Source organism: Corylus avellana, chromosome ca6 (genome assembly GCF_901000735.1).
Source record: "Corylus avellana chromosome ca6, CavTom2PMs-1.0".
Lineage (NCBI taxonomy): Eukaryota > Viridiplantae > Streptophyta > Magnoliopsida > Fagales > Betulaceae > Corylus > Corylus avellana.
In genome coordinates this window covers 1,196,769-1,210,115 of record NC_081546.1, presented here as the reverse complement: position 1 = coordinate 1,210,115, position 13,347 = coordinate 1,196,769, and the positions used below count along the sequence as shown (strand labels likewise).

Here is a 13,347-nt window from a genome sequence, read left to right as displayed (position 1 = left end):
TTTGTTAAGTGCCAAATGTAGTGTAATTCGCCTTTTATTTTATTTAATTTGTCAAATTAATTAATCTTTATGTTTTGATTTCTCTCAAGTAAATTTGTGTGGTTTAGAATAGGAAAATGCTAGATGTTCTTTTAGTGTTTTTCTCGTATTCTTTCAACTGTGATATAATTTTTAAAATCATCAATAGATTAAAAGTTAATAATGATAATTTTAAATTTAACGAAAATTTTAAAAGTTACATCACAGTTAGGAGGATACCAGAAAAACACTAGAAAAACACCTAACATTTCCCAATAGAATATTAGCAACAGATTTTTCAATTTTTTTTTTTTTTTTAAGTAAAGAATAAATTTCTAAAATGCTCCTTATTACAACACACTCTTTAAGTGATCCCTAAATCAAGGCAACCAAAAATGTTATCTTAAATATATGATAATATTTTTGTTTTTCTTACCGTTATTTTACTAAAAAACAAAAAAACTTTTTATTTCCTCTTTCTTAAATATTTCTTTTGGCCACAATATGATTTTGACTTGCCCATGATGTAGTTAAGGTTTTTCATTTATCTATTAATTATAAGAAATTTGCTACTAAACAATAACTGATGAAACATATTCTAGTCAAATAATTTATGTTTTTATTTTGTTGGCTCTTGTATACTTTGTTCGTCAACTTGGGTTGTGTAGTACGTGGTTTGTTAGCTGATTTTGGTATCAGGACCAGCCCAGCCCAGCCCATAACATCATTATGAAATGGGCTAGAGTTTGTCTTGCTCAGTCATCCTGAATCTTGGATCAAAAAGTGTCAACTCCAAATTAAGAATTTGTATATCTCTGGCCCAAAACAAGCGGCTATGTATCCACTTTTCTTCTAGTTTTTTTTTTTTTTTTTAAGAAAATTATATTGATTTCTGTCTAACTAGTAACTACCATATTATTTGCAATATCTTCTAAATATTTTAATTTTTGCAAATATAAAAACAAAAATATAAAAAAGACAACAAAATTCAGGAAAAAAAATTTAAAAAAAAGAAAGAAAGAAGAAGCTAGAGTTGAGAAAATGGTAGATTGAAGGTATTTTTGTCATTTTAGATCCCAGAGGGAGGACATATCAATCCCAAAGGTAGATTGGGGTAGATCACAAATAGAGTAGTAGTTAAATGGGGAAATATAGTCTCTTCTATTTTTTTTTTTTTTTTAGCTTTAGCATTAGCAATAAAATTTGTTTATCTGAAAATAACAAAAAAATATTTGAGTACAACAACTTTCAAAACAATTTTCGTCCTAATTCACATTTTATGCAAATAAGTGTTACATAAATTATAATTTAATGGTTGATGCATTAAATGTTAAGAAACTTAATATTAAAAAAGTTGAAGTAACAAATCCAACAGTGACTTAATATTTTAAAAAATAATTAAATTCAGAATAGTCTAAAAACTGTAGAAGATGTAGCAGTAATTGATTGAACAGTACCAAGTCAAGTACACCGATGGAAAAGTCTAAGTAGAAATAGAAAAGCAACTAGATGGTATGTGGTCAGGATATGGTGGTACTGTGTCCTCTCATTGGAGGCTTCTTCAGCACCTATTGCAAAGCGCGCGCTTCCCCAACTGCCAGAGGTAAGCACCACAGAACCCCTCTACGAATGCTATCTTGCAGTTCTGATTCTGATTATGCACACATAAAAACCGTCTGGGTATCTATGGCAGCTTGAAAGTATGGTGGTTATTCTTGCTACTTTGAAAAATGCTTGTTGAAAGTGAATGGGAATGTATGTGTCCTTGGCCAGGCTTTCTGGGAATTGAGAATGATTACTGGGTTTGTGTTTGTCACCCACAAAGTTCCAATCTTTTTAGTTGTTGGATATGATCAAAAGCTTCTGGAGTGAGTAAAGTGAGCAATTATATAATTTGAAGTGGTTGGATATGATCCAAAATTTTTATGGTTCACGGAAATTTTATTTTCCTTCTTTTATTTGAAGTGAAGATATGCAGGATTGTCCACCAAAATCTACCATTCTCTTTATATGTTTTCTTGCATCCAATGCTTTTTGGGGGCTGCAGTAGAGAAAAGGAAAAAAAAGGGCAGATTTTTGCCAATTTTTTATAACGATTTGTGAGATTTGGTAGTCCATCTTTGCTAGCTGCGAGAGTTCATTTGGATTCAGTGGTCACATGAATATTATAGAAACATCCATATTTATAGACTGCATTGTCATATTGTTTTTTGCTCCATTGACGAAGACCTTCTAAATTCAGTGAACACCCTAGAATAGTCCGAATTCCTTTGTCTTTGTTTACAAATGCTGTATAATTTCTAGGGTGAAGTTAGGTATAATTTGCCTCCTTATGGTTAGGGATAATAATTACAAATGGATAATGCTAGACATCCCAAGGGATTCTTCTCAAAATGCTTCCCAAATGATGTGGCAAGCATTTTTTTCCTTAAAAAATTCTCATTCTCTCTCCTCTGTCTCCCTCTCCTTCCCAAAATAGTGCTTTCCACATCATTTGGGAAGGATTTTGGGACACCTAGCAGCCCTCATTACAAATTCCTTGTCTTTTGGAAATTGTCGCTGAATCTCCTTGTGTTCTGTAGTTGAAGGAATTGTCATATTTTCAATCCCAATTGATTGGATTTTTTCATGTAACATGCACGTATTGCATGAAACACAAAATTTAGCCCTTTGTTGATCTCTGAATGAGTAAGAACAGAGCTGCTGTTATGCCTCCAAGTTTAGGAACAAAGTTGTTCTCTTGTCTTTTCCATAAAACTTTTAGTCCCATCAAAGGCCAATTGATGGCTAAATTTTGTATTTGAACATGTATGAATCACACGGAAGATTCCATCAATTGAAATGGAAAATATGATCATTTCATTTCGCTCTGAACCACAGGCAGATTTAGTGACGGTTTCTAAAAGACATGGAGGTAATTTGTAGTTTACCCTAATTTTGAAGTAGGAAAATGCTATAATGTTCATGAGATTTGTCTCTTATTCTGATGCTTATCTTCTTTCACATTATACAGGCAATGGATTAAAGTAAAAATAAGGATTGGATTGAAGATCTATTGAAGCATCTATATTTGCACTAGCTGACCTATTTCGAAGATTTATCTTGTAAAGATCTTCAGTTTAATTGGCATATAGATTGCTATTTGGAGTTTGCTCTATGCTGTCATGCAAAAGCAGAATATTCTTAATTGCAAGGCATATTTTGATTTTGGAAAGAACCCAAATGGACAGCTTGATTCTAGAGTTCCCTGTATAGTTCCCAGCTTTCTTCATGAGAGAAGTCATGTTAGATTATGTCTTCTTAGGGCAAAAGTCCCTTCTACCATTAGAAATTTGGACACTTTCCGAGCTGAAAGAATCAGAGTGGCTGATGAGAATCAGGGAGAATTGTCTGATGAAGATGAAGATCTCTGTCCTGTTGAATGTGTTAGAGAATTTAAGACCGATGAGGAATTCTCCAAACTTCTTGAAAAGGCCAAAGAAACAGATTCTTTAGTTGTGGTAGATTTTTATCGCACTTCTTGTGGAAGCTGCAAATACATAGAGCAAGGGTTTGCAAAATTATGCAGGGGATCTGGCGATCAAGATGCTGCAGTAATCTTCTTAAAGCACAATGTGAGCATTATACTAGTTGAACTTGTCTTGGCTAATCTCGATCATCAAATTTAGCACGGTAATTATCTTTTATCAACTCTGAATAAGAACTTGTAATACTATTTATTGCAGGTAATTGATGAGTATGATGAACAATCTGAGGTTGCTGAACGACTTAGAATCAAGGTAATTTCTTGGTAATAAATTTTCAGTCCAATCTTATTTTAAAGTTGAGTGAATTTTCAGAACTTGATGCAGAGATCACCAATTTAGAACATGGTTTTCTCCAAAAATCTGGTAGTTCTTAACTTTCTGTGGCCTATGCTATTCTCAGGTTTAAATGTAGGATGGGTGTTCTAAGGATCCTAATTCAAATGCAATTTAATATAATTTTTTCTATCATGTATCATGGCCTACCATGATTGACTTATAACCTTTCCCTAATCCATTGATGGTAAAAATGGACATGAACTGATGCAGACAGTGCCTCTCTTCCACTTCTATAAAGATGGGGTCCTGTTGGAAGCATTCCCAACCAGAGACAAAGAGAGGATTGATGCAGCCATTCTTAAGTACACATATCCTTCATCCTAAGGTGCTTAAACTGATCTGATTATGATTCTAGTCCTTGCACCTCTAGGATAATTAATGACGGGGAACTTCGACTGGAGGCAGACATAATCAAGTGTTATAGAACATTCTGAAATCTATCAATGTGCTATTCAAGTTGTAATGTTGTATATTACTGGTGCTCATTTGTTATTTGTTTAATACCATTAAATGTTGATTCATTTTCTACTATACATTATGTAATGTATTTATGTTAAAAGTTAAATTGAAGCAGATGTGGCTTCTTGATGATTTGATCCATGGGTTATCTCTCAAGTATAAATTATAATTTCAGTGATCATCCTATATATTATTCTTAAAGATGATCTGACTGAAGCAAAATTTTTCCATTTGAATTTAGAAATAGATAAAGTGAAGGAATGCATCTGGGCATTCTAAGATCAAGCTTAACTTGTCAAAAGGTAGGAAAAATTGTAGAAGTTGCTTTTAATCTATGCCCATAATGTTATTTGCGATCCTTTTTCAAGGCTCAAGTACCCTGATCAATTAGACCGATTTAAACAGTGGGTCATTTGAAACAAAATATCATAAACATGAGCAGTGGAGAAAGTAAAGCAGCTTTAAGGCTATCTCGTTCTAGTAGCCACATGTAAGTCCCATGAGAAAGACACCTTTGTATAATTAAAGGCTATCCTCCAGCCTGGCCTATTGTCCAACTTTTAATTGGTCAATCACTGTAGCAACACGTGGCTTTTTGGTAGCCTCTAACACATATCATGTGCAAATCATACGCACTTTGAATACGCGTCAATTTAGTAGATTGAGTTAAAAGAAATGTTTCAAACCCAATTAGAATCACATTCATTTTTAATAGTGCATTTGAAAATGCATGTTCATATAGTTTTTTTTTTTTTTAAATATGTGTCAGTTTAATAGTTTAAGTTGAAAAAATTTTCTCAAACCAAATTTGAGAGAAACTTTGTTCATATATAGATTATTATTTTGGGCCGTTACCTTTTGCCCTATTATAACTCTTTTAGCTATGATGTAATAAGTTTTGGAAGTACAAAATGCATACTGTTCCAAGATATGAGGGTGATAGGAAAATTTCTTCATTGACAATGAGAACAAGACGCGATTCAGGGAAAAGGAAGCATCTTAACATTCCCACATGAGATTGGGGGGAATGGGCCAGGGAGAGCAAAAATGAAAGCAAAAAATAGACAGTAAAAGTATGAATGAAAAAAAAAAAGGTTAATTTGGAAAGGAGGTGGCATCTAGCTGGTAGATTCTTTCCAAAATCTGGCTGGGAGTCCATGCATGGGCACTGGGAATGGGGAATTCTGAATCCCACTTTGGGATTCCACCAGTTCCCACCTGCAAATAGCCAACAAAATGCCCTTATCAGATAATTCTGTATGTTAACCACTCATCAAGATCCAATCAAGTTGACCAAATATCTTCGACCACTATCGTATTTCTTTATTACATTTGCTTTAGAGCAATTTGTTCGGGACACATGGGCTTTATAGTCTCCTACTTTGTGAGTTGTTCTGAAATTACACTGCATTTTAGACACTCAAATTGTAGGAGATTCTGATTCAATACAGCGTGGCTCTTACGCCATACTTATGGATTAGATTAAAAAATCATAAATGTTCGTATCTTTGAAACGTTCGTTAGGATTATTTAGTGCATGTTGGAGGGGATCATATAAGCAAGCCTATCTGTTTATTATTTTAATTTATGTACTTTTCCCTTTGTAACAATACCTGAATTTGGTGACCAAATGGTGGATCATAATCAGCACCTCCAGTTTTGCGAGCTCATTTCCGGGGCAGGCATGCACTCCACTGCCGAAAGGCATAAATGTATTGGGCTTCGGGGCAACCTAGAAAAACAATGAACAAAAAACATCAAGTGACTAATCCATCTTGAAACTTAAGCAGCTTTTGCCTTATGTCGGGATCAGGATCTCTAGCAATCTAGACAACAAACGAGAGAGAGCAACCTTATAACGCGCGGCATTAGTACTATACCTCAAATCTTGAAGGATCAAATCTTTGAGGATCAGAGAAGAAGTCCGGGTTGTGGTGAATGTTCCTGAACAAAGGCATCACTTTCCAACCTTTTGGGATTAGGTACCCTGTGACATATTCTGGTGTCAGTCATTCACTATTCTAGAAGAACAAAGTTTTCTTCGTACTTGGTTTGACAAAGTTCCTGTAATCTTAAAAACGTAAAAAATTATTATTTTATTTTTCTTTCAAAGTTCACTTTCAGGGCCTATAATCTCTCGATCATTGACCATAAAAAATAATAATAATAATAAAAAAAGGTAAGAGATGATCTTTCGTTTGTTTATTCTTCCAAAGTTCACTTTCAGGCCGGGCCAGTGAAGTACGATATTGACCACCCCATCTGAATTGCATTTCCATTGGCTCTTTTCTTTTATTTTGTTCTTTAGTTTCATACATAGTTTTAGCTACTTCTCTTACCTTTATATTCCACATCAGCCACTGCTTCTCTGAAGGTGAAAGATATAATGCTTGCCATTCTCAAGCTTTCCAGTACTACCTGAATAACAGAATAGATATAAAAATTTTAATGCAAGCAATAAACTTTTATAATATAATTAAATGATTGAATTCACCTTTTCTTATTATGCTTTTTGACATCAAAGTAAATGTTCTGAATTCAAACCATGTCTCATTAATATTCACCACCGGATATTTTATACTTGAACTTTTAGAACAACGGGGGATTAAACTCCACTGCATACCTTGTAACTTGTTGGCATGTTTCTTGTCTGACTCCAGCTCAATGGCTGATTACCTTCATCATCATTTGATTTACGAACAGCCTTCTGTTCAGCCTGCAAAGAGGGCATTTTCATAAATAAATAAATTAAAAAGAAAAAGAAAAAGAAAAAGAAAAGAAAAGAAAAGAAAAGAGGGCATTTTCATAAATAAATTAGATGCTTATTGATTATCATATATACCTTTACAAGCTCTAGAAGTTTCGGGTTATCATGGAGGTACTTGACAATCCATGTCATGACACTAGCTGTAGTATCTTGAGCTGCAAACAGCACTCCAATAATGTTGTCTGCGATTTGATCTTCGCTTAAGGTGTCTCCCCTTCCGTCTTTGGAGTTCAATAGACAACCCAAAAGATCTTTGTCTTCTAATTTCTTCTCCTTCCTCTCACAAATAATAGCACTCAGAATCATAGTGAGCCTTTTTCTTGCCTGCAGAGTACCCAACAAAACAGAGAATATATGAGATCAGAAGACAGTACTCAATTGGAATGTCACCTTGCAAATGCTGGGTAAAGGATTCTCTCTGTTATACGGCTGTCTGAATTTTTTCATGTGAAATTTTAGAAGCTTAAGAGAGAGATAGAGAGAGAGAGAGAGGGCAGCTGAGTCCACCTGTCTCAAGCAATTTAAAAAATACAATTGACCCACTTGTCAGGACCCAACAACCTCCCTGTCTCTTAAAATTGTCGGAATTTTCTCTGACGGCCTAATAACAGGGGACCCGAATATTTTTACCATTTTTCTTACCAGTAGCGCCATTTTGTAGGGAGTTCCTGGAATGTTCGTGGGAAAGGAATTGTAGCCATTGTCGACTAAAGAGTAATTTTTCTTTAGCTCCTCGCTGTAGCGGGCGTCCAAATGGCCAAAAATTGCAAGTATACCAACCTCAAAAGAAAGCTGCAATGGGTTTCAAACGGTTAAAATATAAATTAAAAATTATTAAATTATATATACAAAACATTGAAGTTAATTAATGGACTTAATTAATAACCTTTTTCAGTTCATGGAAAGTGTTGACGACATGGCCGCCTCCCCATGAGTCAAAGGTAGATGCTGCAATGGCGTCGATTCCCTTCACCAAGTTACGGAGAGCCTCAAGGGACAAGGATCCTTGAACAAGTTTTCTGAGACGAGTATGGTATTCCCCTTGGTGAAAAAACAGCGCTGACGGTCCAATCAGGCGCTCTTTGCTTTTCGGGTAGGTGGGTTTGAACAAGTGAGCCTGTGTCACCAACACAAACCGTGACGCCTCGGGGCTAGCCAGCATGACACACGGGCAGCCAAGAATATGGGTCTTGAAAATTTCTCCATACCTGAAACACCATCATCTCCACCACGTTTAAACTCAGACTTTTGTTTAAAAAAATATATCTATATTTTTTATAAAATAATAATAATAAAAAAAAAAAAGAGACCTTTTCTGTTTGGCTGCAAAGAAAACACTTGGGTCTTGGGAGTAGAGTTGAAGAGTCTCTCCTACGTAAGGCCAACCCATTGAACCAGGTGGAAGGGTAGCTCTTTTCTGGGGTTCTTTCTTGCCCCTTCCTAGAAAAGTATATGTGAGTATTAGAGTAAGGAGAAAGATGAAAACATAGAGAAAAACTCCACCCATCTCTCTCTCTCTCTATATGAGCAATAAGCCAGATGAGTTAACTCGTCTCACTAAGTGCAGAATATGATGATGATCTGGTTATCTTTGAGTCACTCGGAGAGGGAGAACGAGGACGTTTATATAGAAGGTAAGAGACAGACATGGCCAAATACCCCCAAGATTTGTCCTACGTATGTATGGTGAAATTGGATTGGGAGGTGGGCCCTCCACCTACTCTGGCTAGGTGAACACCTTTATGAGCAAATGAAAACTTTTTTTTTTTTTAACATGTCCGTACAAAAAAACCTATTTACCTTTTCACACTAATTAATTACATAAACAACTAATTGTAATGTTCGATTCTTACTCTACAAAACTCATACTCATTCTATTAGCGGTTAGCCACAAGAGACCATGAGACATATTTATCCTTAGAGCAATACTATATAGTATATGCCATAATTAAATCTCACACTATTCTAATATGCTAACGTACGTGACATTATTAATCTTTTTTTCTTTTTCTTTTTTTTCCACGAGAGCTTATCTAAGAGTAATGGATTGATAATGGTATGAGTAATGATATATAAATATCATTCCTGTTACATTGAGTTAACGTGATAGTACCCATCAATCTTTGAATATATATATTTAACAATGGTTGATTTAAGAACCGATAGACATCCCCTCCTCACTCATTGTGTAGACATGTCTAAAAAAAAACAAAATTGATAGACAATGTCAATTCAACCGAGTGGGATGGGGTGTAATATATATATGTTGCATGACAATTTTTTTTTTTGGAATAAAATTCACTTCTTCATTAATCAAAATCAAGCTAAAGCAATTTGCTCTGCTTGAACAATATCACAGATACAATCGGGTATCTTATCCCTCCAAATTTGATTTATGACACTTCTAGTAGCTAACCTTGCTAATAGATGTGTTACATCATTTATATTCCATCGTACATGGTTAGGTTTCCAATTAGATAGAGAATTCAAAATCAATTTTGCATCCTCTATTAGTTGATCATACCTACTCCCATTATGCTCCTTATTTTGTAGCACCATGATGATTGTCTATGTAATATATATATATGCTGACAAATTTTCATCCTCTAAGGAAGTAATTTTGGAGTAAGATATTTATAGGTTTTTTAAGGGAATCCTAAAAGTTATTTTTGAAGTGAATAAATTATATTTTGTCATCTCAATATTTATCCCATTTTAATTTTTAATTTTTTTTTCTTCATTCATTATATTTCATTTAAGTATATATTAAGATGGCAAAACCTGAAATATTTAGCTTTCACAAATATATATAGTTACTAGGAATTTTTGAGTTATACTTATCTAACACTTCTGCAAATTTATGGTAAGAAAATGTATAATAGATGAGTCTTACAAAAGTAATGATATAAGAAGGATTAAAGTCCTCATAGAGTATCATAAATATGACGTGGCGTTTAAAATCACCAATAGATTAAAATTCAATAATGATCATCTTAAATTAAATGATAATTTTAAATGCCACATCGCATTTGAGATGATTCTGAGAAGACTCTGGTCCTCTTTATATCATTACTCGTCTTATAAATTTAATAATTGTACATTGGATGGACAACAACATCATCATTTGTATCATTTTTTTTTTTTTTTTAGTATGGATCTCTTTTTATTGAATTCATCTTCATCATTTTTTTTTTTCGTTCTAATTCACCATTAGATCTTCAACTTCAAGGGTAGATTCGAAAAAGAAATAGATGAGATATGGATGACAGATGGAAGAAGAGTGGCCTAGCAGGTGTCCTTTTTATTTCCTCACATATTTGTTCAAGATTTTCCATTAATGAGTACCACACATGTCCAATGACACACAAACACCCTAGTCTAGTCCAGATTAATGGCAGATTGACTTTCCTATTATGTCGATCCTATGCATAATAATTACATTTTTTTTTTTCGTTTCAAATTGGGAAAGGAAAAGGAAAAATTATTGGGATGCCAAGCACATCAATTTGTATGTGGGCTATCAGACTCTAGATTTTTCATAAAATTATTATTTCAGATTAATGATAAGCTAATAAAATTTATTATAATTTCCAACCAAAAAATATATATTATTATAATTTATGAAATTATCTTAAAAAATCTAAAACATTCTGATCCAAAATTATCTTCATGGGATATGCAAGAACATTTTTAATTCATTCATAGCTCACTCTTGTGTTTTGGAAATTCAGTTGTCTGATAACACTTTTTCTTTTTTTTTTCTTTGGTTTTATCTTTTCAAAACAAAAATATTAACAAAAAATATTGAAAATCACTTTCACATTTATATCATATTAAAACACTTTTCAAATAAAAAAATAAAATAAAACATTATATACAGTCTAAAAAGCATTAATAAACCTCCTACAATTTTGGTTAAAATAAAATAAAAGAACCTCGTACAATAGGCATGAGTACAAGTAATTAGGGTTTAATCTACCTTGCCAAGTGGCATGTCTCATTGTATTCCACGCAAAAATATACGTATGTTGCATCTAAAACATAGTATAGCATACCATTTAACCTAATTTTATGTCCTAGCTAGTCCCCAACATATTTAAACATTTTTAGTTGGAGCAGGATTTTCTAGAGGATCCATTTAATGATGATGTATACATTACCACATGATGACATGATGTGTATGTTGTTATGCTATTTAAAAATTTAAATGATATAATATCATGTATACTATTAAATGTAACTAAGCAAAATCTTATATATATATATATATATATATATATATGAGAAATGCTAAAGGCCCAACTTTTTTGCCCAACAAAAGTCCAACTTTTACCTTTTATTTTTTTTCTAAAATAAACAAAATAAAAAATGGAAAAAATGTCTGAAGCAACCCTATCTATTTTTTGCCTTTCTTTTATTTAATATTTTTTTAAAAATGAAAAATAGTATTTTTCTTCATAATAATGACATTTTCTTGAAAAAAATGACATTATTATGAAAAAAATACCAATTTTCATTTTTAAAAAAATACCAAATAAAAGAAAGACAAAAAATAGATAGGGTTGCTTCAAACATTTTTTCCATTTTTTATTTTATTTTATTTTTTAAAAATAAATAAGGTAAAAGTTGGACTTTTGTTGGGCAAAAAAGTTGGGTCCCTATCATTCCTCTATATATATATATATATATATGCATTTGTCACGACACGTGGACTAATTATTTGTTGTTGAGTATATTTAGGTGGTGTACATTTAAGAGGTCCTACAATGGTTTGGTGCATTTGCATGCTTAATATGGGGTTTATGTCCTTATTGAGAATCTCTTCGAAGTGAAATAAACTTTGTGCATGATCTTGATTTTACGAGAGATGAAAAGGGACAAATCTGTACACTGCATATTGTTAAAGGAACTAGAAATTTCCTGCCTCAAAAAGATGGACATTTCTAGCTAGGAGTGAAAATGATATTTGTTGTTGTAATTGGGACAAGTAACTGAAAAGACAACACGGGCATCCTTAATTAATTTATTACCAAGAAACAACTAGGAATTAGCTAGAATCTTCTCCGGTTCAATGAAACTAGAGAATATTAAGTTAGTTATATTTGATGAATATTTTTATTTTTTCACTTTTTAAGAGGATAAAAATGTCCTTCAAATATAACTAGTGATTTCTATTGACTTTGACATGCATATTAATAGTAACTTAATTAGCATAAAACACGTACGAGGCTAGAAAGATCGAGAACGAAGATCAATGAAGTCGGCATGCATCATTAATTGTCGTTGACTGCTAAATGCTCCACATTTTTTTTGTTTTTGTTTATGTTACATCATAAGATTGCTTCTAGATTTAGTCATTGTGGCTTATGTTTGACAAAATTTAATGCAAGAAAACGATTTGGGGAGGGGGGGGTGGGGGTGGGGATGGGACAAACGAGAAGCTTTTAGAGCTAAAAATTACCTGTAGAAGCAATTTCATTGAAAGCAGATATCTTCATCTGTAAGAGAAAATCCTTTCTTAATCACACACGTAGCATTAACACAAAAGAAAACAGTCTCCTTTCCTCCTCTAGGGCCTATGGCCGGCCTTTGAGAGGCGTGGGACAAACGTGAAGCTTTTAGAGCTAAAAATTACCTGTAGAAGCAATTTCATTGAAAGCAGATATCTCCATTTGAATCCTTTCTCAATCACACACGTAGCATTAACACAAAAGAAAACAGTCTCCTTTCCTCCTCTAGGGCCTATGGCCGGCCTTTGAGCCTCTCACTCTGATGGAAAATATTTAGGGTACAACAGTCTACATATCTCTTATAAATTTTTGTATATGATTGTTCATATTTTAGTAATTGGCGACTTGACGTAATAATTAAGTGCCATGTGAATTGTCCCATCAATTTCTAAATTAGATAAGACTCATGTAAAATATTGCATGGCATTTTACATTTTAATGACTAGTGTAATAAGAGTTACTTGAACTGACATGTTAGTTTGTAAGAAACTTATAGTAAAAATTGTAGCACCACTAGTGGTACTCTAGTTCGAAAACTATTAAACAATTGCCAAACTCCACAAACACAACATCGTCTTTGGAAAAAAAAAAAAAAAAACAAGAAGAAGCAAGAGTTTCAAATGCAAAGAAGGAAGATATTAATTGCATAGTTTGGATAGAGTGATTTTATGCATAATTAGCATCTGGCCAAGCCGGGCGCGCCTGTGTCATGCATATGTTTGTTTTTTTC

The 13,347-nt window shown here is 33.2% G+C and overlaps 2 protein-coding genes across 4 annotated transcripts; one reads left to right on the top strand and one right to left on the bottom strand.

Annotated features, from left to right (window-relative positions):
- The first annotated feature begins 1,539 nt into the window (after window positions 1-1,539).
- Window positions 1,540-4,475, top strand: LOC132185949 (thioredoxin-like 4, chloroplastic). Of its 3 annotated transcripts, none has more exons than XM_059599768.1 (4): window positions 1,540-1,621; window positions 3,032-3,632; window positions 3,744-3,797; window positions 4,092-4,475. In XM_059599768.1, exons 2-4 carry the CDS (start codon window positions 3,183-3,185, stop codon window positions 4,203-4,205), a joined length of 618 nt encoding a protein of 205 aa, XP_059455751.1. In that variant the 5' UTR covers window positions 1,540-1,621; window positions 3,032-3,182; the 3' UTR covers window positions 4,206-4,475. The 3 variants fall into 3 exon arrangements, with proteins under 3 accessions (XP_059455751.1, XP_059455753.1, XP_059455752.1); XM_059599770.1 differs by lacking the exon at window positions 1,540-1,621 and adding an exon at window positions 1,629-2,932; XM_059599769.1 differs by lacking the exon at window positions 1,540-1,621 and having other exon boundaries at window positions 2,939-3,632.
- Window positions 4,476-5,367: 892 nt separating this feature from the next.
- Window positions 5,368-8,650, bottom strand: LOC132185947 (abscisic acid 8'-hydroxylase CYP707A1-like). The gene is made up of 9 exons (XM_059599765.1): window positions 8,418-8,650; window positions 7,994-8,315; window positions 7,750-7,899; window positions 7,183-7,431; window positions 6,964-7,056; window positions 6,680-6,758; window positions 6,221-6,327; window positions 5,954-6,072; window positions 5,368-5,558 (listed from the first exon to the last, which is right to left on the bottom strand). The coding sequence occupies exons 1-9, from the start codon at window positions 8,612-8,614 to the stop codon at window positions 5,459-5,461; spliced, it is 1,416 nt and encodes a 471-aa protein (XP_059455748.1). The 5' UTR covers window positions 8,615-8,650; the 3' UTR covers window positions 5,368-5,458.
- Between the last annotated feature and the right edge of the window lie 4,697 nt (window positions 8,651-13,347).

What these genes read in the sequence shown, in the direction of transcription:
- LOC132185949 (XM_059599768.1), top strand. Translation starts at nt 3,183, where the DNA reads ATGCAAAAGCAGAATATTCTTAATTGCAAGGCATATTTTGATTTTGGA. An exon ending in TAATCTTCTTAAAGCACAAT is followed by an intron (nt 3,633 to 3,743) that starts GTGAGCATTATA and finishes TATTTATTGCAG; the next exon opens with GTAATTGATGAGTATGATGA. An exon ending in CTGAACGACTTAGAATCAAG is followed by an intron (nt 3,798 to 4,091) that starts GTAATTTCTTGG and finishes GAACTGATGCAG; the next exon opens with ACAGTGCCTCTCTTCCACTT.
- LOC132185947 (XM_059599765.1), bottom strand. Translation starts at nt 8,614, where the DNA reads ATGGGTGGAGTTTTTCTCTATGTTTTCATCTTTCTCCTTACTCTAATA. An exon ending in CCTACAAAATGGCGCTACTG is followed by an intron (nt 7,432 to 7,749) that starts GTAAGAAAAATG and finishes GGTACTCTGCAG; the next exon opens with GCAAGAAAAAGGCTCACTAT. An exon ending in ACATGCCAACAAGTTACAAG is followed by an intron (nt 6,759 to 6,963) that starts GTATGCAGTGGA and finishes TCTGTTATTCAG; the next exon opens with GTAGTACTGGAAAGCTTGAG.